This window comes from Dermacentor variabilis, chromosome 2 (genome assembly GCF_050947875.1).
Source record: "Dermacentor variabilis isolate Ectoservices chromosome 2, ASM5094787v1, whole genome shotgun sequence".
In the NCBI taxonomy this organism is placed as follows: domain Eukaryota; kingdom Metazoa; phylum Arthropoda; class Arachnida; order Ixodida; family Ixodidae; genus Dermacentor; species Dermacentor variabilis.
In genome coordinates, this window is record NC_134569.1 from 178322052 (window position 1) to 178339058 (window position 17007).

The window sequence follows — 17007 nt, forward strand, 5'->3', positions numbered from 1 at the left end:
GTCATCCTTTGGCTGTCACCGGGTGGTAATGGTAGAGCTCTCGTTGGGGTCAGCTTGTCTGATTCTGGTTCCTTTAGAAGCGGCGGTTCCGCGAGACCTCCATCGGTATCTAATGCTGAAGGCATGTTTTAGTTTCGTCCGATGTTTTGAACAATTCTGGCCGGTAGAATTACCAGGCTATAAGAAACAATATTCGCGGTTCCGCCCGAAAGGAGAAGCACTGATTGCAATAGCAAATTAGTAGATAGCTGTACGAAGTAAGGATAGTAGATTTATCGGCCCTATAAACTTCTAAGCATTCGCTTAGTAACTAAATTAACAGTCACAGGATGAGTAAGTGTGGCTCAACGAGGACGTAGAAAGAATCAGACACACAGCGACAGCGCTGTCTTTGCTTGTCTGCTTCTTGCTAGGTCCTTATTCCGTCGCGCTTACGCATTCTTTCAAAGATTCAAATCATGTAGCCCGCCAATGCGTTTTAACTAAACTAACCAGCACGGTATCACTCCCGTACAGGTAAACATGGATAAATCTCGCTGGATGACAGCGGAAACTTCCTGTGCAAATTCTGGAGTTCGGAATCGCGACAGTAGCCACAAGTGAATTGGCCTCCGTGCAACTGCCGCTTCAACGCGAACGAAACGCCGAAAGCACAGCGCGCACGAAGCTACCGTCAATACGCGCACTCTATACATCACAGATCAATACATCACAATACATCACAGATCGCTTTGAAGATTAGACCCGCGCGCGCGCGCACTTTGGCCACGTCGCAGATTGCTTTCAAGATGCACGAGCGCCGGCAACGTGTCCGTACGGCGTCCGACAAAAGCGTCTACTACGGCATCCGCGATTCGCGTGGCCAACGCCGTATAGACGCCCCGGTTGTCTCCACTCAGTGCGGAGCGGCGGGCGAGGACATCGAGGCACCCAAGCAGCCTCCGGAGAAAAGCGCCCCTCTTCCGTCGCCTGACCTCCCTGCCTCACGCACCACGTGAGAGCGCACGCATCCGGGCCGAGTTCCTCACTCGCGCACGCGAGATCGAACCGCGTTCGCCAGCTCACTCTCACAGGCTTTCACTAATACGAAACCTCACGGCGATGCTGACGGCGACGGCATGAATGCGTCTGGGGTGTCCATATAATTGCTATCGCAATAATAACGGCAGAGCCACTCAAGCGAGCTGTACAAGCTTCAACGTCTTTTTTGTCTAGGCTTCTAGCCATTGTCTCTGTACATAGTACCATACGTTATGTGAGATGACCGGTGGGTGACCTCACAGCATATTTCAACCCTTAGGTAAGAGGGTGAAGCGAATGTAATTTACTGCTGAAGCTTTCGATTTTTAGAGCAGAATAACAGGGCAACATGCAGCACAGCAGTCGGAAGAGGTTGTGTTGTTCGCTGCGCGCCTTATTGTCCCGCTTATTCTTTGATAAACGCGTATTATAGATTGCCATTAAACCCAAACTCACGTTTCGCTCATTTTCTCCAGTAATAGGAAATTTCCACGAGATGAAAATTCTTTAGGATCCGATAAAGGTTTTCCATAAACAAAAACGAACGATGCATATTCCGTACTGCTACGGAAGGGCGGTCGCGATAAGTACGGTTAACCTCCTGGGCAAGATGCTACTAAAACTCACACCCGCTCAAGCCAATCCCCGTCGCCTTCTCTCTCTGGTGCAAGTAGTACTGTGCAGCCATGTGATGCACGCCGTTCTAAAATAAGCGCTAGTTCAAACCGGCTTCCTGGGATATAAATGTTTAGCCATCAACCTGCTACTGAATTTATTGTTTCTGTCTTAAGTATTGTTGAAAGACACATCTCTGCCTATACGGTCCATTCCTTAACGAGTCCTTTTTTGCGTTTTCCTGGCTCTTGGTAAACAATCAGCAATCCCAGCTGCATTTTTGCGCTTGTCGAAGAAAGAAGGTGAATGCCCATGTACTACATGCGTACTATGTCGGGTAGTCGTCGCTTACCATTGTCGATGCCCAGGTACGACGTTTCAATGCTGATGAAGTCTGGCAACACATCGTCGTATGACCAGCCATCCGCGCCATACTCAGATGCCCATGCATCAAAGTCTTTTCGATTTCCTCGAGCATAGATCATGTGGTTGATGGAACTCGAGCCACCGAGCACCTTGCCACGCGGGTATCTGTTAATCTGCAAAAAAATAATTTTAGCAGTGACGAAAGTCAGTGTTCGAGTATGGTCATTGCCCGGGTGAATGAAATGGATGGTAGATGTGACGAAACACAGGCTGTGAGCAGCGATATCGGATGATCATATGAAAAATTCACGGACGGCAGGATATGAGATCTGCTGAAGACAGGAAATCCTATTCTAAAATTATTGCATGGGTACAAAGAGACAGCACGACAAACTGATTATGGTGAATAATATCATCACGCGCAGTGCAAGCACGGATGGCTGAATAGGAGATGCATTAGCACAACGAAGGGGAGGGCCATTATATGGTGCCTTCACCTTTCGCAAGCGGGAACACAAGTCAGTACCAGTAAGAGAAAGCAATGCACCCGTGTCAACATAGCCTTGAGTTCGCACACAATCAACACAAACCAAAAGTACATTTGACAGGCGCTCCTAAGGAGTTTCATGTTTTCCGAAGGATGCAGCTTTCCCTCCTGAAGCTGCAGTGTTTGGCGGTGATCGGAGGTTGGAGTAGCTGGTCGGAGGGGGGAAGAGGAGCGCCGCATCGGTGATGAAGGGGGGCAACGCGGGAAAGGCAATGAACCGGCAACATAGAATTCCTGCGGAGATGGGTAACGTCCCGGATAATTGTAGTACTAGCGCCATCATTGTGGTAAATAGTCAGAAAACTCATCCTTTTCAAATCCATCATAGCTACTCCTTTCATGCTGTTGTCGGCGTCAGCAAAACCATGAAATGTGCCCACGCATGCAGCAATAGTAAACACGTCGGGAAGGGCTCCAGGTGCTGCAAGACTGAAGTTTTGGCGGCACGGTTGTGATAGGATTCAGGGTATCGTGCATTGCAGGTGCCTGCGTTGGTGGCTGCTCGGACGGCGGCACTATAGTGGCAACCTGAACGTAAGTTCGCTTTGGCATATGATGTGGGCTCGGAACTTGCGGGCACGTCACGGCAGCTATTTGTTCCTTCGCGATATGGGCGTAGGCGAATACCAGGGCGTATCATATGGACTTCAGGAGGGATTGACGAAACTTGCGCGAGCAGTTACTCTCGGGGAGGGGGGGGGGGGCACTGCAAGCGCTTGATTTCGTCGGCCGTGTGTTCCTGCAGCTCCGACTTTTGAAGTGCTTTTTCCGTTTGGAACTCTGAAATTCCGCCACCTCTGGCCGCTGCTTGTAGCCAGTCCACCTGTGGCACCAAGCCGAGCCATCGACGGCCCCCGGGAGCATCCGGGGGGAGTGAGTCAGAATGTTTTAGGCTTAGCCGCCTCATCGCGTGAACAGCGATCCCGCCACTGCGCAATAACGCCACGCAGCAAAGAGCAGCTGCGGCAGAGTTAGCTGTGGAGATCATAGCGACTACTCCCGCTGCTGAGTCGGTTACCGCCACCAACGAAGACACGATGGAAGATGAGGTAGGGGACCTGTGAACACAGGCGTCTCTGTGCAACGCTGCATCACCGTGCGCGTCTCCAGTGCTTGCCTCGTCAGTTGCTACTGCCCAGAGGCGTCCGTGTCTGCTGAATCCAGACGCTCTCCTGGAACGCCCATCTAACAGCCCCCCTGGATCGCACAAAGTTGCCATCCGTCTAAAGGAAGGCTGCAACATAGAAGACATCCCTATGACGACCCTTCAGAAAACGCTCGCTTCCTGCGTCACCGAGACGGGCTTCTCAGGCTACACATATCACCGCGCCTCCAACACGGTGTCGGTGTGGGTGCCGTCCCCAGAGAGAGTGTGTTTCCTGTGCACATTGGCAGCAAACATCCTTCCCAATGGACGCTTCTTGCCCTTTCAAGCATTCCTGCTCTCTGGCACGGACATCTCTCGCTACGTGGTAACAGGGGTCGATCCCGACGAACTATGAATCAGGTGATAGAAAAATGTGCGGAAAATAACCGACCCTTATATATAGCTTGCATAGATTACGCGAAAGCGTTTGATTCTGTCCAAACCTCAGCAGTCATTGAGGCATTAAGGAATCAGGGTGTAGACCAGCCGTATGGAAAAATACTGAAAGATATCTATAGCACCTCCACTGCCAACGTAGCCCTCCATAAAAAAAGCAATAAAATCTCAATAACTGAAGAAGTCAGGCAGGGAGATACGATCTCTCCAATGCTATTCGCAGCGTACTTACAGGAGGTATTCAGACACCTGGATTGGGAAGAGTTGGGGATAAGAGTTAATGGAGAATACCTTAGTAATTTGAGATTCGCCGATGATATTGCTTTGCTTAGTAACTCAGGGGACCAACTGCAATGCATTATCACTGACCTGGAGAGGCAAAGCCGAAGGGTTGGTCTAAAAATTAATCTGAAGAAAACTAAAGTAGTGTTTAACAGTCTCGGAAGAGAACAGCAGTTTACGATATGTAGTGAGGCACTGGAAGTGGTAAGGGAATACATCTACTTAGGACAGGTTGTGACTGCGGATCCGGATCATGAGACTGAAATATTCAGAAGAATAAGAATGGGCTGGGGTGCGTTTGGCAGGCATTTTCAGATCATGAACAGCAGGTTGTCATGAACAGCAGGTTGCCGTTATCCCTCAAGAGAAAAGTTTATAACAGCGCTGTCTTACCAGTACTCACGTACGGGGCAGAAACCTGGAGGCTTACGAAAAGGGTTCTACTTAAATTGAGGACGACGCAACGAGCTATGGAAAGAAGAATGATAGGTGCAACGTTAAGGGATAAGAAAAGAGCGGATTGGGCGAGGGAACAAACGCGAGTTAATGATATCTTTGTTGAAATCAAGAAAAAGAAAGGGGCCTGGGCAGGACCCGTAATGAGGAGGGAAGATAACCGATGGTCATTAAGAGTTACGGAATGGATTCCAAGGGAAGGGAAGCGTAGCAGAGGGCGGCAGAAAGTTAGGTGGGCGGATGAGATTAAGAAGTTTGCAGGGACAACATGGCCACAATTGGTACATGAACGGGGTAGTTGGAGAAGTATGGGAGAGGCCTTTGCCCTGCAGTGGGCGTAACCATGCTGCTGCTGCTGCTGCTGATGATGATGATACCGCCCAAGCGTAGTATACTGTTACCAGTGCCTACAACAAGGCCACATGTGTGCATCGTGCCCTAACCCGGCTCCGGTGCAGACAAATAAGCCAAACACCTCCCGAGCATTCCGATGCGGTCTATGCAAATCCAGCGACCATTCAATAATGGATTTATTTATTTATTTATTTATTTATTTATTTATTTATTTATTTATTTATTTATTTATTTATTTATAGATACTGCGATCTGAAATCAGATCATAGCAGGGTGGCTATACATAGAAATATACAAGCGTGTAAACACATGCGAAATTCATCACATATGCAGGCATTTTCAGACATTGGTGAAGAATACATAACATACAAGAAAAAACATGCAAGCAGATAACGCACACGAATTCACAACATTTGCAAGCATTTTTCAAACATTGATAAGGAGTTCTGGGTAACAATATCAGAATTAAGATTATTCCAGTCTGTTATTGTCCTAGGAAAAAAAGAATATTTGAAACAGTTATTCCGTGCGTTGATGGGGGTTATAGATAAAGCATGCCTTCGTCTCGTGTTATAATCTGATGAGTATGTAATAAACTTGGAAGCGTTAACCTTATAATGGCCGTTTACAAGTTGGATCGCGCTTGCCCAACGAAACGTAAGGCTCAGAAAAGTAAGCGCGGTGGTCGCACTTTTCGCCCTACTCCGCTTACCCAGGACCTGTTAGTGTATCCCAACCGCTTCGCTCCGCTAACAGAAGAGGATGAAGCCATCGAGGAAGATAACCCTTCATCATCTAAGGGGGTATCTACTCCTCAGGCAACTTACAGCGATGTTACTAGCCAGACTCGTCACAGGTACCGTGCGTCTACAACGGCCCAGGAGGAACTTCAGAAGGATTGGGTGACATCGATCGCAACATCGAAAGACTGCAAACGGAATTATCCAAACTCAACTCTCGCCGCAACCGCCTTGTCACTGCGAACACTTCGTCGACAACAAATAGGTCATCGGCGGCACGAACGCCTCATAAATACCATTCACCAGTGCCGGCGTCAGGTATTGCATCTGTGCGTGAACCTGCGCCTAAACTCGCCTCCGACCCGGCATCGCTTCTGCGTTATGTTGTGCAACAGTTACAGGCCCTAACTGCCCCTCTTGCGGGGCACTTATTATGATGGCTGCCACAATGGCATCCAACCCGCCTTCATATGCAATTCAATGGAACTGTCGGGGTCTCGCTAACAAGATTGGCGAGCTCCGAGAACGCATTCGCTTGGGCTCACTTCGAGCTTGGGCGTTCCTCCTGCAAGAGCAGAACTCTCTTCCTCGAATCTCGGGGTTTACTAGCTACGCAACACCTTCCATCCCAGACCGCCGTGCGTGTCGGTCAGGTGATAAACCCGGCAAAGCAGCTATATATGTTCGTACCTCCCTCGTTCAGGCGGCTATACCTATGGTGACATGGTGCACTGCGTGGCAAGTGGTCGTGGCTGTAAAGGTGCAACTCTCTCAGTGTGCTATTGTGCTTGTGTCGTGTTATGTGCGTCCTTTCTCGGGACAGGCGCCCCGTTTTCGTCTAGGGTGGAACACCTGGCTTCGCCGGCATCATCCTGGCTTTCCTATTCTCATCATCGGTGATTTCAATGTTCCTCACCGTGAGGGGGGGTACTCTGTGTCTAGTGAACGTGCATATCTCATCCTTGATACTCTAACCCAGAACAAGTTTAATCTGATAATGACGCATCCATGCCTACACGACGTTTCACCCATCCATGAATGCCAGCGTATTCACCGGACCTGGCCTGGTGGTTGGGCCATCAGACAATTACCTGGCATCGGGAACCGGACTGCTCGGGGAGTGATCACCATTCCATTCGGCTCGGCTTAGCCCGTCAGAAAACCGACCGCCTCCGTCGTCAATGTAGGGTGATCGAATGGGACACGTTTCGTGCTTCGTTATCAAGGGACGCTCTCGCCCCTCTATTCGACCCCATCCCAATATTACAATCGGCGGGCAAAACAGCCACGTTAACGTCATGGGTCGAGGAATCTCGTCCGGCGCCAGATCTTCGGCTCCTACAGCTTTGGGCACAGCGTCGCCAAGCAGAGGTTCATGCCAGCCGACACCCAGATTCCGTGGAGGCTCAACTCCGCCACCGCCAGCTGACAGCTGCAGCTAAACGTCGCGAACGCTGCCTCTCACGTCAACGCTGGTTGGCCTGCTGTTCTTCGCCAGGTCCAACCACAAGCGCCGCCTCAATTTGGAGAACGTTCCGAGAAATGGAAGTTGGTCGCCGCCCTCCTGACCCGGGTTCCAGCGCGTCTAGCAAAAACCGCAGACGTCTTTGCATTTGACATAGCGCAGGCACTATTTCCTGGTTATGATACGCAGCCACCTGTGGTATCCGTCCCATTTACGCTTTCGCCGAGTGCAGGGGCACTCCCATCAGCTCACGCTATCGCTGGGATGCAGTCTACGTTCACGGTGGCTGAATTTCTCGCTGCAATAGACCAAGCCAAATTGAAGACTGTCCCGGGTGCTGACGGCGTGACCTATGAGACGTTTAAAAACCTAGAAGGAGCCACCTTGAAAGATGTTCTTAGCTCGTTAAACGCTGCGTGGCTGTCAGGAGAAGTACCAGAGCACTGGCTGCAAGCAGCTATAATCGCCATCCCAAAGCCCGGCAAACCTCATGACAACATATGAAACCTTCGACGAATTTCTCTTATGTGTACATTATGGAAATTGTTGGAACGCATGGTGGCTAACCGTCTCCAGCGGTGGCTAGACGTACATCACTGGTATCATCCGTCGCAAGTTGGCTTCCGCCCCCAGCTTGGTGCAGAAAACGGCCTAGGTCACTTGTCCTCTATGGTTTTGATTGGTGGCCGATCGACCCGTGTGAGGTCCGTGCTCGGCATGGATGTGCACAAAGCATACGACCACGTCAGCCACGCTGCCCTCGTTGAAGTGCTACGCTGGATTCACTTACCCGCCCACATATGCAAGTTTATTCACACCTTTCCTACATCTCGTGAAATCGCCATCCGCATCAACAAGGAGAATGTGAGATCCTTTCGGCCACATCGCGGTGCACCGCAAGGGTCAGTGCTGGCCCCCACACTTTTCAACATTAGCCTCCTACCCTTGGCCTGGCGATTGGGCGACATTGCTGACCTGCACGCTATCGTTTATGCGGATGACATCACAGTCTGGACCGTCCACCCGTCTCTCCAAATTCAAACCACAAGGTCGCAGCTCGCTCTTACAATTACAGATCAATGGTGTTCTTTTCTGGGGCTCACGTTGCCGCCTCAAAAGACGGCTCTGCTTCCGGTCGCGAATGCGCGCGGCCGCCGTGCGTTTAACACCACCCCTATCGTCCTTGTCTTGCACGGAATCAGAATTCCAATCGTCAACTCACTCCCAGTCCTCGGCCTGGACCTGTACGATTCCGGCTCCGCTGCCCCTGGATTGGCACAGCACGTCAGAAGACATCCCAAATGCTGCAACTCATCCGTACGATTTCTCAAAAGTCAGGTGGTGCCACAACCGCCATCGCCCGCCTCCTCATAAATACTGTGCTACAGCCAAGATTGATATACCAAGCCCAGTTTCATCACATGACACGAGCAGAGTGGGACCTCTTGGAATCTATCAAACGAGCAGCGATGCGGGTTATTACGGGCCTCCCACAAATTACGCCCATTCACGCACTCCAGGCCGAAGCGCAATTAAATACGCTAGACGAACTGGTACACCAGCGTCGGCAAGCTCGTTCCGCAAAGTGCCATAATATCCCGGAAGCTGCAGCTCTTGAGAAGTATATGGCAGACGGTTCAGTGATGCCCTGCGATTCCTGCTCGCCACGACCACCATGGCTTTATCAGCAAGTTACGGACAATCGGCCTCTCACTCGCATACACACACGATCCATTGGCCACCTTAGAGGGTCGATTATAATAGCAAATAGCTCATCAGCTACGAGTGCAAGCTCTTCGAGCAGACATGTAGCGTATCTCACCGCTAGTGTGAGTGTTGATCACGTCACCATGGCTATCGCTTGTCTGGAAATATTGTCAGAAATCGCAACCTGCTCGTATGCTTGCTCCCCTGCCTACCGTCGACACAGGCGGAGCTCTTGGCAATCCGAGACGCAATATCCATCCTCTGTCCGCTGCTTCCGCCGTCTAGTAGACACATTGACATCTTCACCGACTCTTCAGGTGCCATCCGTTGTCTGCGGCGTGTTCTGAATTACGGCGTTTTGGCACAGGAGATTCAGGACACAGTGGAGAAATTACCCGTTACAACGAGTACGCATTCGGGCTGGTTGGTTCATGATTACGAGCAATAAAAACAGCGCTAAACGACGGGACGAGCGAAGGGACAGAGACAACCTGCTGGAGCTGCTGGAACTGTTGCGGAGCTACTGGAACTGTAGGCTGAATTGAAGAAGAGCCACTGGATTCCTACATTTTGTTTGAAGGCTTGCGCACCAGGCGGTCTGAGTGCAGCTCCAGGGAAGATTGGTTGCTCGTTCAGCACTGGGATCGAAGACAACCTCGACTACTTAAAGGAGGGGAACGAGACCTAATAAATTTTAATGTAGATGTATGTCTTCGATATGTTGCTTTCGTTGTTGCCTCCAATTACGTATGTGGATCCTATGGGGGATTGGCCAAGAAATGAATGGGTTATTCCAAATCGTAATGAATAAATCTCTTAAATATAGGGGCACCTACCCATTCTAGGGGAGTGGCAAAAAACTGGGTAGGTCGAAGTGTGAAATAAAGGAGGACAACAATTTTTAAATAGGTAAAGTAGAATAAAAAAATTGAGCTTGGGGAGCCTGCACGACTTAAAAGAAATGAAGATAAACGATCAGTATAAAAATAAAACAAAGCAGATTGAGCTAGGGTGAAAAAAGGAGGTTGAAAACTTTGTATTTAGTGTTTCAATCACATTGATACTAAAATAACATCTTGGATGGTAGCGCTAACCTTCCCCTCGCTGTGCCCAAGTGTTGAAGCACCCAAACTTAGTAAAGCTTGAACAGTTAAATCTAATCCAAGGAGGCGGAATGATTATTCTAAAGTTTGTTTTCTTATGCTAACAAATCCTCTTCAAGAAATTAAAACGAGAGACCTCAGATAGCACCCGCCACGGAGCAGATGTGGGATAATGATTATGTAGAGAAGAAAACAAGGTTTTCATCTATATATATATATATATATATATATGTATATATATATGTATATATATTAGTCTCCGTATTCCCCGCCTTGGCAATGCCTGCCGACTTGCCACAGCAAGGTGGTACCGCACCACCGGTGGTCGCCTGCTCTGGAGTACCAAGACAGCGAGACCCTGTCATTCGACCCTGACGACGTGGAGGACTCGCTCATTTCTGATGAGCCGGCGAGCGCCTACAATAAATGAAATGATGGCGACAAACATGTCTACGCTCCTCCCGAACTCTGACACGGCCTACGCTCCTCCCGAACTCTGACACGGCCAACATGTAAGCATCTACTGTAGGCGCCGTTTCTATTGAGGCCACAACGTTAATGCAGCAAATAAAGCAGTTTGTCCGAGAAGACGTGACACGACAATTGTCCCTTGTTCCCCACGTCCCGGACTCCGCTCAGGCGTTTGCTCCAACGCTACGACAAGCCTAGAGGAGAAAGTTCTCAGGCGCTACTAACTTCCTACCAGCATCCGCCTGTTTACGTTTCTCTGAAATATGCTGAAGTCGCAAGCAGGCATTCACTATCAATGCCGTTCGGCATGGATCCTGGTCTACCAGCAAATGACTTCTAAGCTGCGCGTGCACCTGTCCGCCCGAACAAGCCACGTTTTCGCCGTCCGGCACCGCCGTGCATGAATTCTTGGCGCACCCCGGAGAACAGGTCTGTCTGCCAGTTCTGTTGCCTACCTGGCCAGGTCGCACGTTTCTATCGTCGTTGTGTACTAGTGTGGGCGAAAAAAATCAAGGCTACTTTCATCCTGAGTCACGGCACAATCTCCTGTCAATCAACGATGGAAAGCTGCTGACCAAATCGTCGTGGCGACGGCAGACGTTGGTCGCCCTCACCATGTCACCGTTCACTTTCCCCTATGGTTCGTCGCCTCCCACCCGTTCAAGCGGAAAACTAGTCACCGCAGTTCCGGAGGCAAGAACTGCGCTCGTGTCGACAACTTCAAGGCCTCGATTTGTAGCTGCGAGCGAAATACCTGTGAAAATCGAAGGTGTTTCCGTGCAAGCACTAGTTGATAATGGAGCCGCTGTTTCTGTTTCTTTAGGGGAAGTGTGCAGCAATTTCAAAGAGATCACGATTCGGCTTGCCGATATCTCCCTGCATACCGCAACCGCGCACCACCTTCAACCTTATGTGGCATGCACAGCTCGCCTTGTCATTCAGAACATTTTGTGCGCAGTCGCATCTGTCGTTGCTTGAGCATGTCACCACGACGTTATCTTGGGTCGAGACTTTCTTGCTACGAACCATGCTGTTGTTCACTGTGCGTGTGCCGAACTTGAGTTTTCGCCAATCTGTGACGCCTCATCTGAATAGCCCCCTTCTTCTCGACTGGTCCTCAGTGTGGACACTGACATACATCCTTTGTCCTCTTTTTTTTACCACTTCTTTGCGGCTATGCTCCCTCTTCTACCGCCCTCTTCGCGCCCTCTGAAGCCTTCATCTCTCGCAAAAACTTCCTCCTCCTTTTTGCAGTTCTCGCAGCCGAACACTCTTGCGGCACCATTTCTTTCAGCAATCAGTTTTCTCCCACAGCCACCTTATTCCGTGGCGCATATATATGTGGGCTTGACGATATTGATTCCGTCTACTCTGCTCAACTACCTGACGGCGAGTTAGGTCTTCTCGGCGACAGCCTTACTCCTGTTACCACCGCTGATTAGTCCTCCTTAGAGGCCTTCTTTCCGTCAGTTAAGTCCGAAATCCTGCCTGTCCAGCGTACCCAACTCTTGGAGCTGCTCTACCGTTTTCTGATGTCATTCGATCATAAGCAATGTTCCGTGGGCCGCACATGCGCCATCGTTCACCACATTAACATCGGCACGCATGCACCCTTACAACAGCGTTCATACCGAGTTTCTCACGATGAACACCGTGTCATTGATGAAAAACCCAACGACATGCTTCATCGCGGTGTTATTAAGCCCTCACACAGCCCTTGCGCCGCTCCGGTTATGTTGATGAAGAAAAAAGATGGTAGCATCAGATTTTGCGTTGAATCTACGCGACCTAACAAGATCACACGAAAAGATGCTTATCCGCTGCCCAGAATCGGCGACACTCTCGACTGCTTGCAAGGAGCAGAGTTCTTTCCCTCTTTGGACCTTCGATCTGGGTACTGGCAGGTCCCTATGAATAAAATTGACCATCCCAAGACCGTTGGTAACCCCAGACAGTCCATATGACTTTAAGGTGATGCCGTTCGGTCATTTTAATGCGCCTGCCACCTTCGAACGTCTCACGGACGAAATTCTTACAGGCCTCAAATGGCACACGTGTCTTTGCTACATGTAAACGTTGTAGTCTTTTCAGAGGACTTTGGCTCCCATATGGCCCACCTCGCAAGCGTCCTGACTTGCCTTTCACACGCTGGACTGCAGCTTAAATAGAAGTGCAACTTTGCCGCCCACCGGCTTACCATCTTAGGCCATGTCGACAGCAAGGACGGTGTCCTTCCCGACCCTGGAAAGCTTCGCACCATCGCCGAGTTTCCCAGTCTGTCTGCGCTGAAAGAACACCGTAGCTTTATAGGCCTGTGTTCGGACTTTCGCCGATTCATGTCCATAATAACCCCCTTAACGCAGCTGCTTGCCAACAGCCAAGGCATCTCTGCATGGTCTACCGCTTGTGAAGCCGCATTCCTCACATTACGCCATCTTTTGATATTCCTACCTATTCCACGCCACTTTGAGCCGGATGCTCCTACCGAAAGTCACACGGACGCTAGTGGAGTAGGCCTCGGCGCTATGCTTGCACAGCGTAAGTCCGACTTCGAAGAGTACATCGTCTCCTACGCCAGCCGTGCTCTCATCAAAGGGGAAACGAACTGTTGAGTAACCAAAAAAGAATGTGTTGCAATCGTTTGGGAAATCACCACATTTCGACCTTACGTATATGGCGGTCGATTAGACGTCGTGACCGATCACCAGGCCTTGTGCTGGTTGTCATCATTAAAGGACACATCTGGTCGCATAGCTCGTTGGGCGCTGCGTCTACAGGGCTATGACGTCAGTGTTGTCTACCGGTCAGGCCGTAAGCATTCGGATGCGGACGCTCTTTCGCGCTCACCGCTGCCCAATGACCATGGTACTCCGTCAGTCTCCAGCTGCGATTCTGCGTCTCTTACATTCACCAACATGACAGCAGAGCAACGCAGGGATTCTTGGATAGCCTCTTTTTTAGAGTATTTGTCTCGATCGTCACCAGGCACAACCGACCGCTCTTTTCGTCGCACTACTTCCCACTTTGCCATACGCGAAGGGCTCCTGTACCACCGCCAATACTTACCTGATGGCCATAAATGGTTGCTAGTCATTCCTCGCCATTTACGTTCCGACGTCTGTGCCTCTTTTCATGCGCATCCACAATGCGCCCATACTGGTGTACTGAAGACCTGTGCACGCCTACGGCTTCGATATTCCTCGCCTACGGTGAGGAATGTACCGCTTCGTTCGCCAGTACGTCCATTCGTGCTCCAAGTGCCAACACCGCAGAGGCCCACCCCCCAAGATAACAGGGCCGCTCCAATCATTCCCTTGTTCCTACCGGCACTACGACCATATCGGCATCGATTTGTAAAGCCCTCTACCGTACACACCTGACGGCAACTACTGGGTCATCGTCGTTGTGACCACCACAGGCACAACGCTGAAACTTCAGCGCTCCCGGCGGCCACAGCATGTGAAGTCGGCTTGTTCATGCTTCACAACCTTGTTCTTCGTCACGGTGCGCCTCGGGAGCTACTGAGTGACCGTGGTCCTTCGTTTCTATCTGAAGCTGTAGAAGCCCTCCTTCGCGAATGCAACATTGTCCATAGACCTGCAAACATCCATCATCCGCAAGCCAGTTATATCACTGAACTATTTTATCGTACTTTCGGCGACATGCTCGCCATGCACGTCTCCGCTGACCACACTAACCGGGACCGCATACTTCCCTTTATTACTTATGCTTACAATCACGCCACTCAGTCTACCCCGCGCAGCCCCCGGGATTTTCTTCCTTATTTTTACTTTATGGTCGCGAACTTTCCTCGTTTATGGGCGCAATTCGTTTGTATAACCCGACGCTTCCCAATCTACGACTCCATCGAAAGCTGCCACTTATGCCGAAGAATGTCGTCAGAACGGTCGCTCACTTACCGCGCAAGATCAGGTCAGCCAGAAACATGGCCGTGCGCACGCTTGACTTGTCCATCATATTCACCTGGAACGCTGGTATGAATGCGCGCTCCTTCCTGTACTCGTGGCCTTCTACAAAGTTCAGCTCAAAGAATGACGACTCTTACCGGGTTCTACAACAAACATCCCCGGTCAACGACGCCATTGAGCATATTCAGCCATTTACGGACCAACGGCGTCGTGGAAGCGAAACTATTCATGTCGACCAACTGAAGCCGCCCTACGACCTGCCAGTGCTGCATGTTTCATAGGTGGCCCGGACGGCTCTTTTTTTTCGCCGGGGAGTGATCGTAGTAAGAAATACGGGCGCCTGCAGAAGAGGAAGAAGACGGTTGTTGTTGTTGGTGCTCGCGCTCGGCCCGCTCGGCCGTTGCCTCTTTCTGGGCATTCGTATAAAACACCGAGCGCATCTAACCTTAAACGCCTAATATATATATATATATATATATATATATATATATATATATATATATATATATATATATATATATATATATATATATATATATATAAGATGAATTGTAATATTACATAATAATCTGTTGTTGTGCACTGGTAGCATGCCTCGCCTACGACTATCCCGTCGACTTTGGGCTCCTTCTGGAGGAGACCCCGCACAATGAGCAGCTGCTTTGCTGACCTGTAGTGTGCTTCTTGGTAGAGAGGGCGGTACAGCTGGAGTGTGCTGCGTGGACGACTGTAATGCCAACCGGGACCTATGGTCGGGGACTTGAGGAGGCGAATCACCATCGCTGCGCTTGATCCTTGGCAAGTTTTAGGGTCCTTCGTAGCCGCTCTCTCGTCTAGAGTCTGATCTGGGGCTTTCATTGTATGTAAGCGGTTGTCTTGAAGTAGGATACCGCTTGCCGTTATCAGAGAGCCGCCGCTCAGCAACATAGACTTCAGCCGAAGTGCTGCTATACTCCCCTGGTGCGGTGGTGGCCTCAGGCCTGCAGGCATCCTGCAGTGAAGGTTGACTTGTGATACCTCCCTGGCGACCTGTCCTAACTTACACTCCGAATGACGAGGACGACCAAGGCACCGGGCTATGGCGGTGTGCACGCGGGTGCTGCTGCAGCTTAGGAAGGAACCAGAGCTTTGGGCCAGTCGGTCAGGGTGCTAAAACGCGTGCCGTTGCTTTACGCGCAAGTAGAACGCCGTCTCGTAGAAGCGCCGCTTGCGGGGCACATTGTCGGCGGACTGCGCACCTCCACCCCCTTGCGTCAGGACTGGCGTATAATGGAGTGGGGTTGCTGTTGTGCTGCTTTTCGGCCCAGGGCCGCTGCGGTCGAAACAGCCGCAGCTTTCGGCCCTGGGCCCGTGTCCCAAAGGCCGCAGTACTGCACATCGCCCGCGTCGTCGCCGCATGCCTCTGTTGCAGCTTCATCCGCTCTTTTGGGGGCCTTGCTGCCGAGTTCGCTGTGGGTGCCGGAGTAAACCGACGCTGAGCTCGAACCGGAAGCCTGTGACTGATGCGTTTGACAGCTCGACTTGCTGCCGCTGTTGCTGAACCATTGGTTCTCGGCCGCGCTCTTCGACGACCACGAGCCGCACCTGATGTTGGGCGATGTGTGCACCGCGCAGCCATAAGGATGCTGGCCTATAGCAGGAATCACAGCTGCACTGCTCTCAGGCCAGGACCACTGCTTGACGCCTTCATAGTCGCCCCATGCCTTGACATCACTCCAAGGTCCTTTTGCTGCAACCAGCCACCTGTTCTCTTGTGGCCAAGCATCACAAAGGCATTGATATCACCAACCCAAAGGATGGCATCGTCTTGAAAGCCGCGAAACGCCGGTATTTCCACAACGTTGGTGTCTGGAAGTCGCAGCCCCTCATCTCCACCAGGCTCCTAGTGAAGGTGCCCGAGGACCCTTAGGCGGTGTCCACGGACAGTGCGGTCGTTTTAGTAGTCGCGGCAGTCCATTCTCCTACCAAAGAAGCATCGAAATAATACCAAGGTGGCCTGGGGGTGAAAGTAGTGCCTGGGAGGACATCCTCGCTAAGGGAAGTATGGATGGCGTTCCCAGGCAGGACGTAACTGCGGACGGATGCGAAGGCGCTCGTCATAACCTGGAACTGTTGTATCAGCTTGGCCATGGCTTGGAAGGGATCACTGGTGGAGCCCTGCCGTACAGCCGCCGAGGAGGCGCGGACGTCTTCCCTGGCCGGTGCGGTGGGTGCTTGTGAAAGTGGTAGGCAGGCCGGCTTCATAACCAAGGATGCGTGTAGGATGGCATTCCTGGGCAGAATGGACCCGGCGCGTCCAAGAACCGCGAGAACGCAATGAATTCCGGAACGCCTTCGGCAAGTATATTGTAGACGGAGACGTCGGGGACGAAGGCAGATTAAGATCCGATGACTCCGTGGCTCACGACT

At 50.9% G+C, this 17007-nt stretch overlaps 1 protein-coding gene across 1 annotated transcript in view; it reads right to left on the reverse strand.

Annotated features, from left to right (window-relative positions):
• Nucleotides 1-17007, reverse strand: part of LOC142570571 (glucose dehydrogenase [FAD, quinone]-like) — a 143765-nt gene that overhangs the window by 82391 nt on the left and 44367 nt on the right. Inside the window, exon 4 of the mRNA XM_075678943.1 lies at nucleotides 1988-2174. Within this exon, the coding sequence (XP_075535058.1) occupies nucleotides 1988-2174 (187 nt within the window). The remainder of the gene's footprint in view (nucleotides 1-1987; nucleotides 2175-17007) is intronic.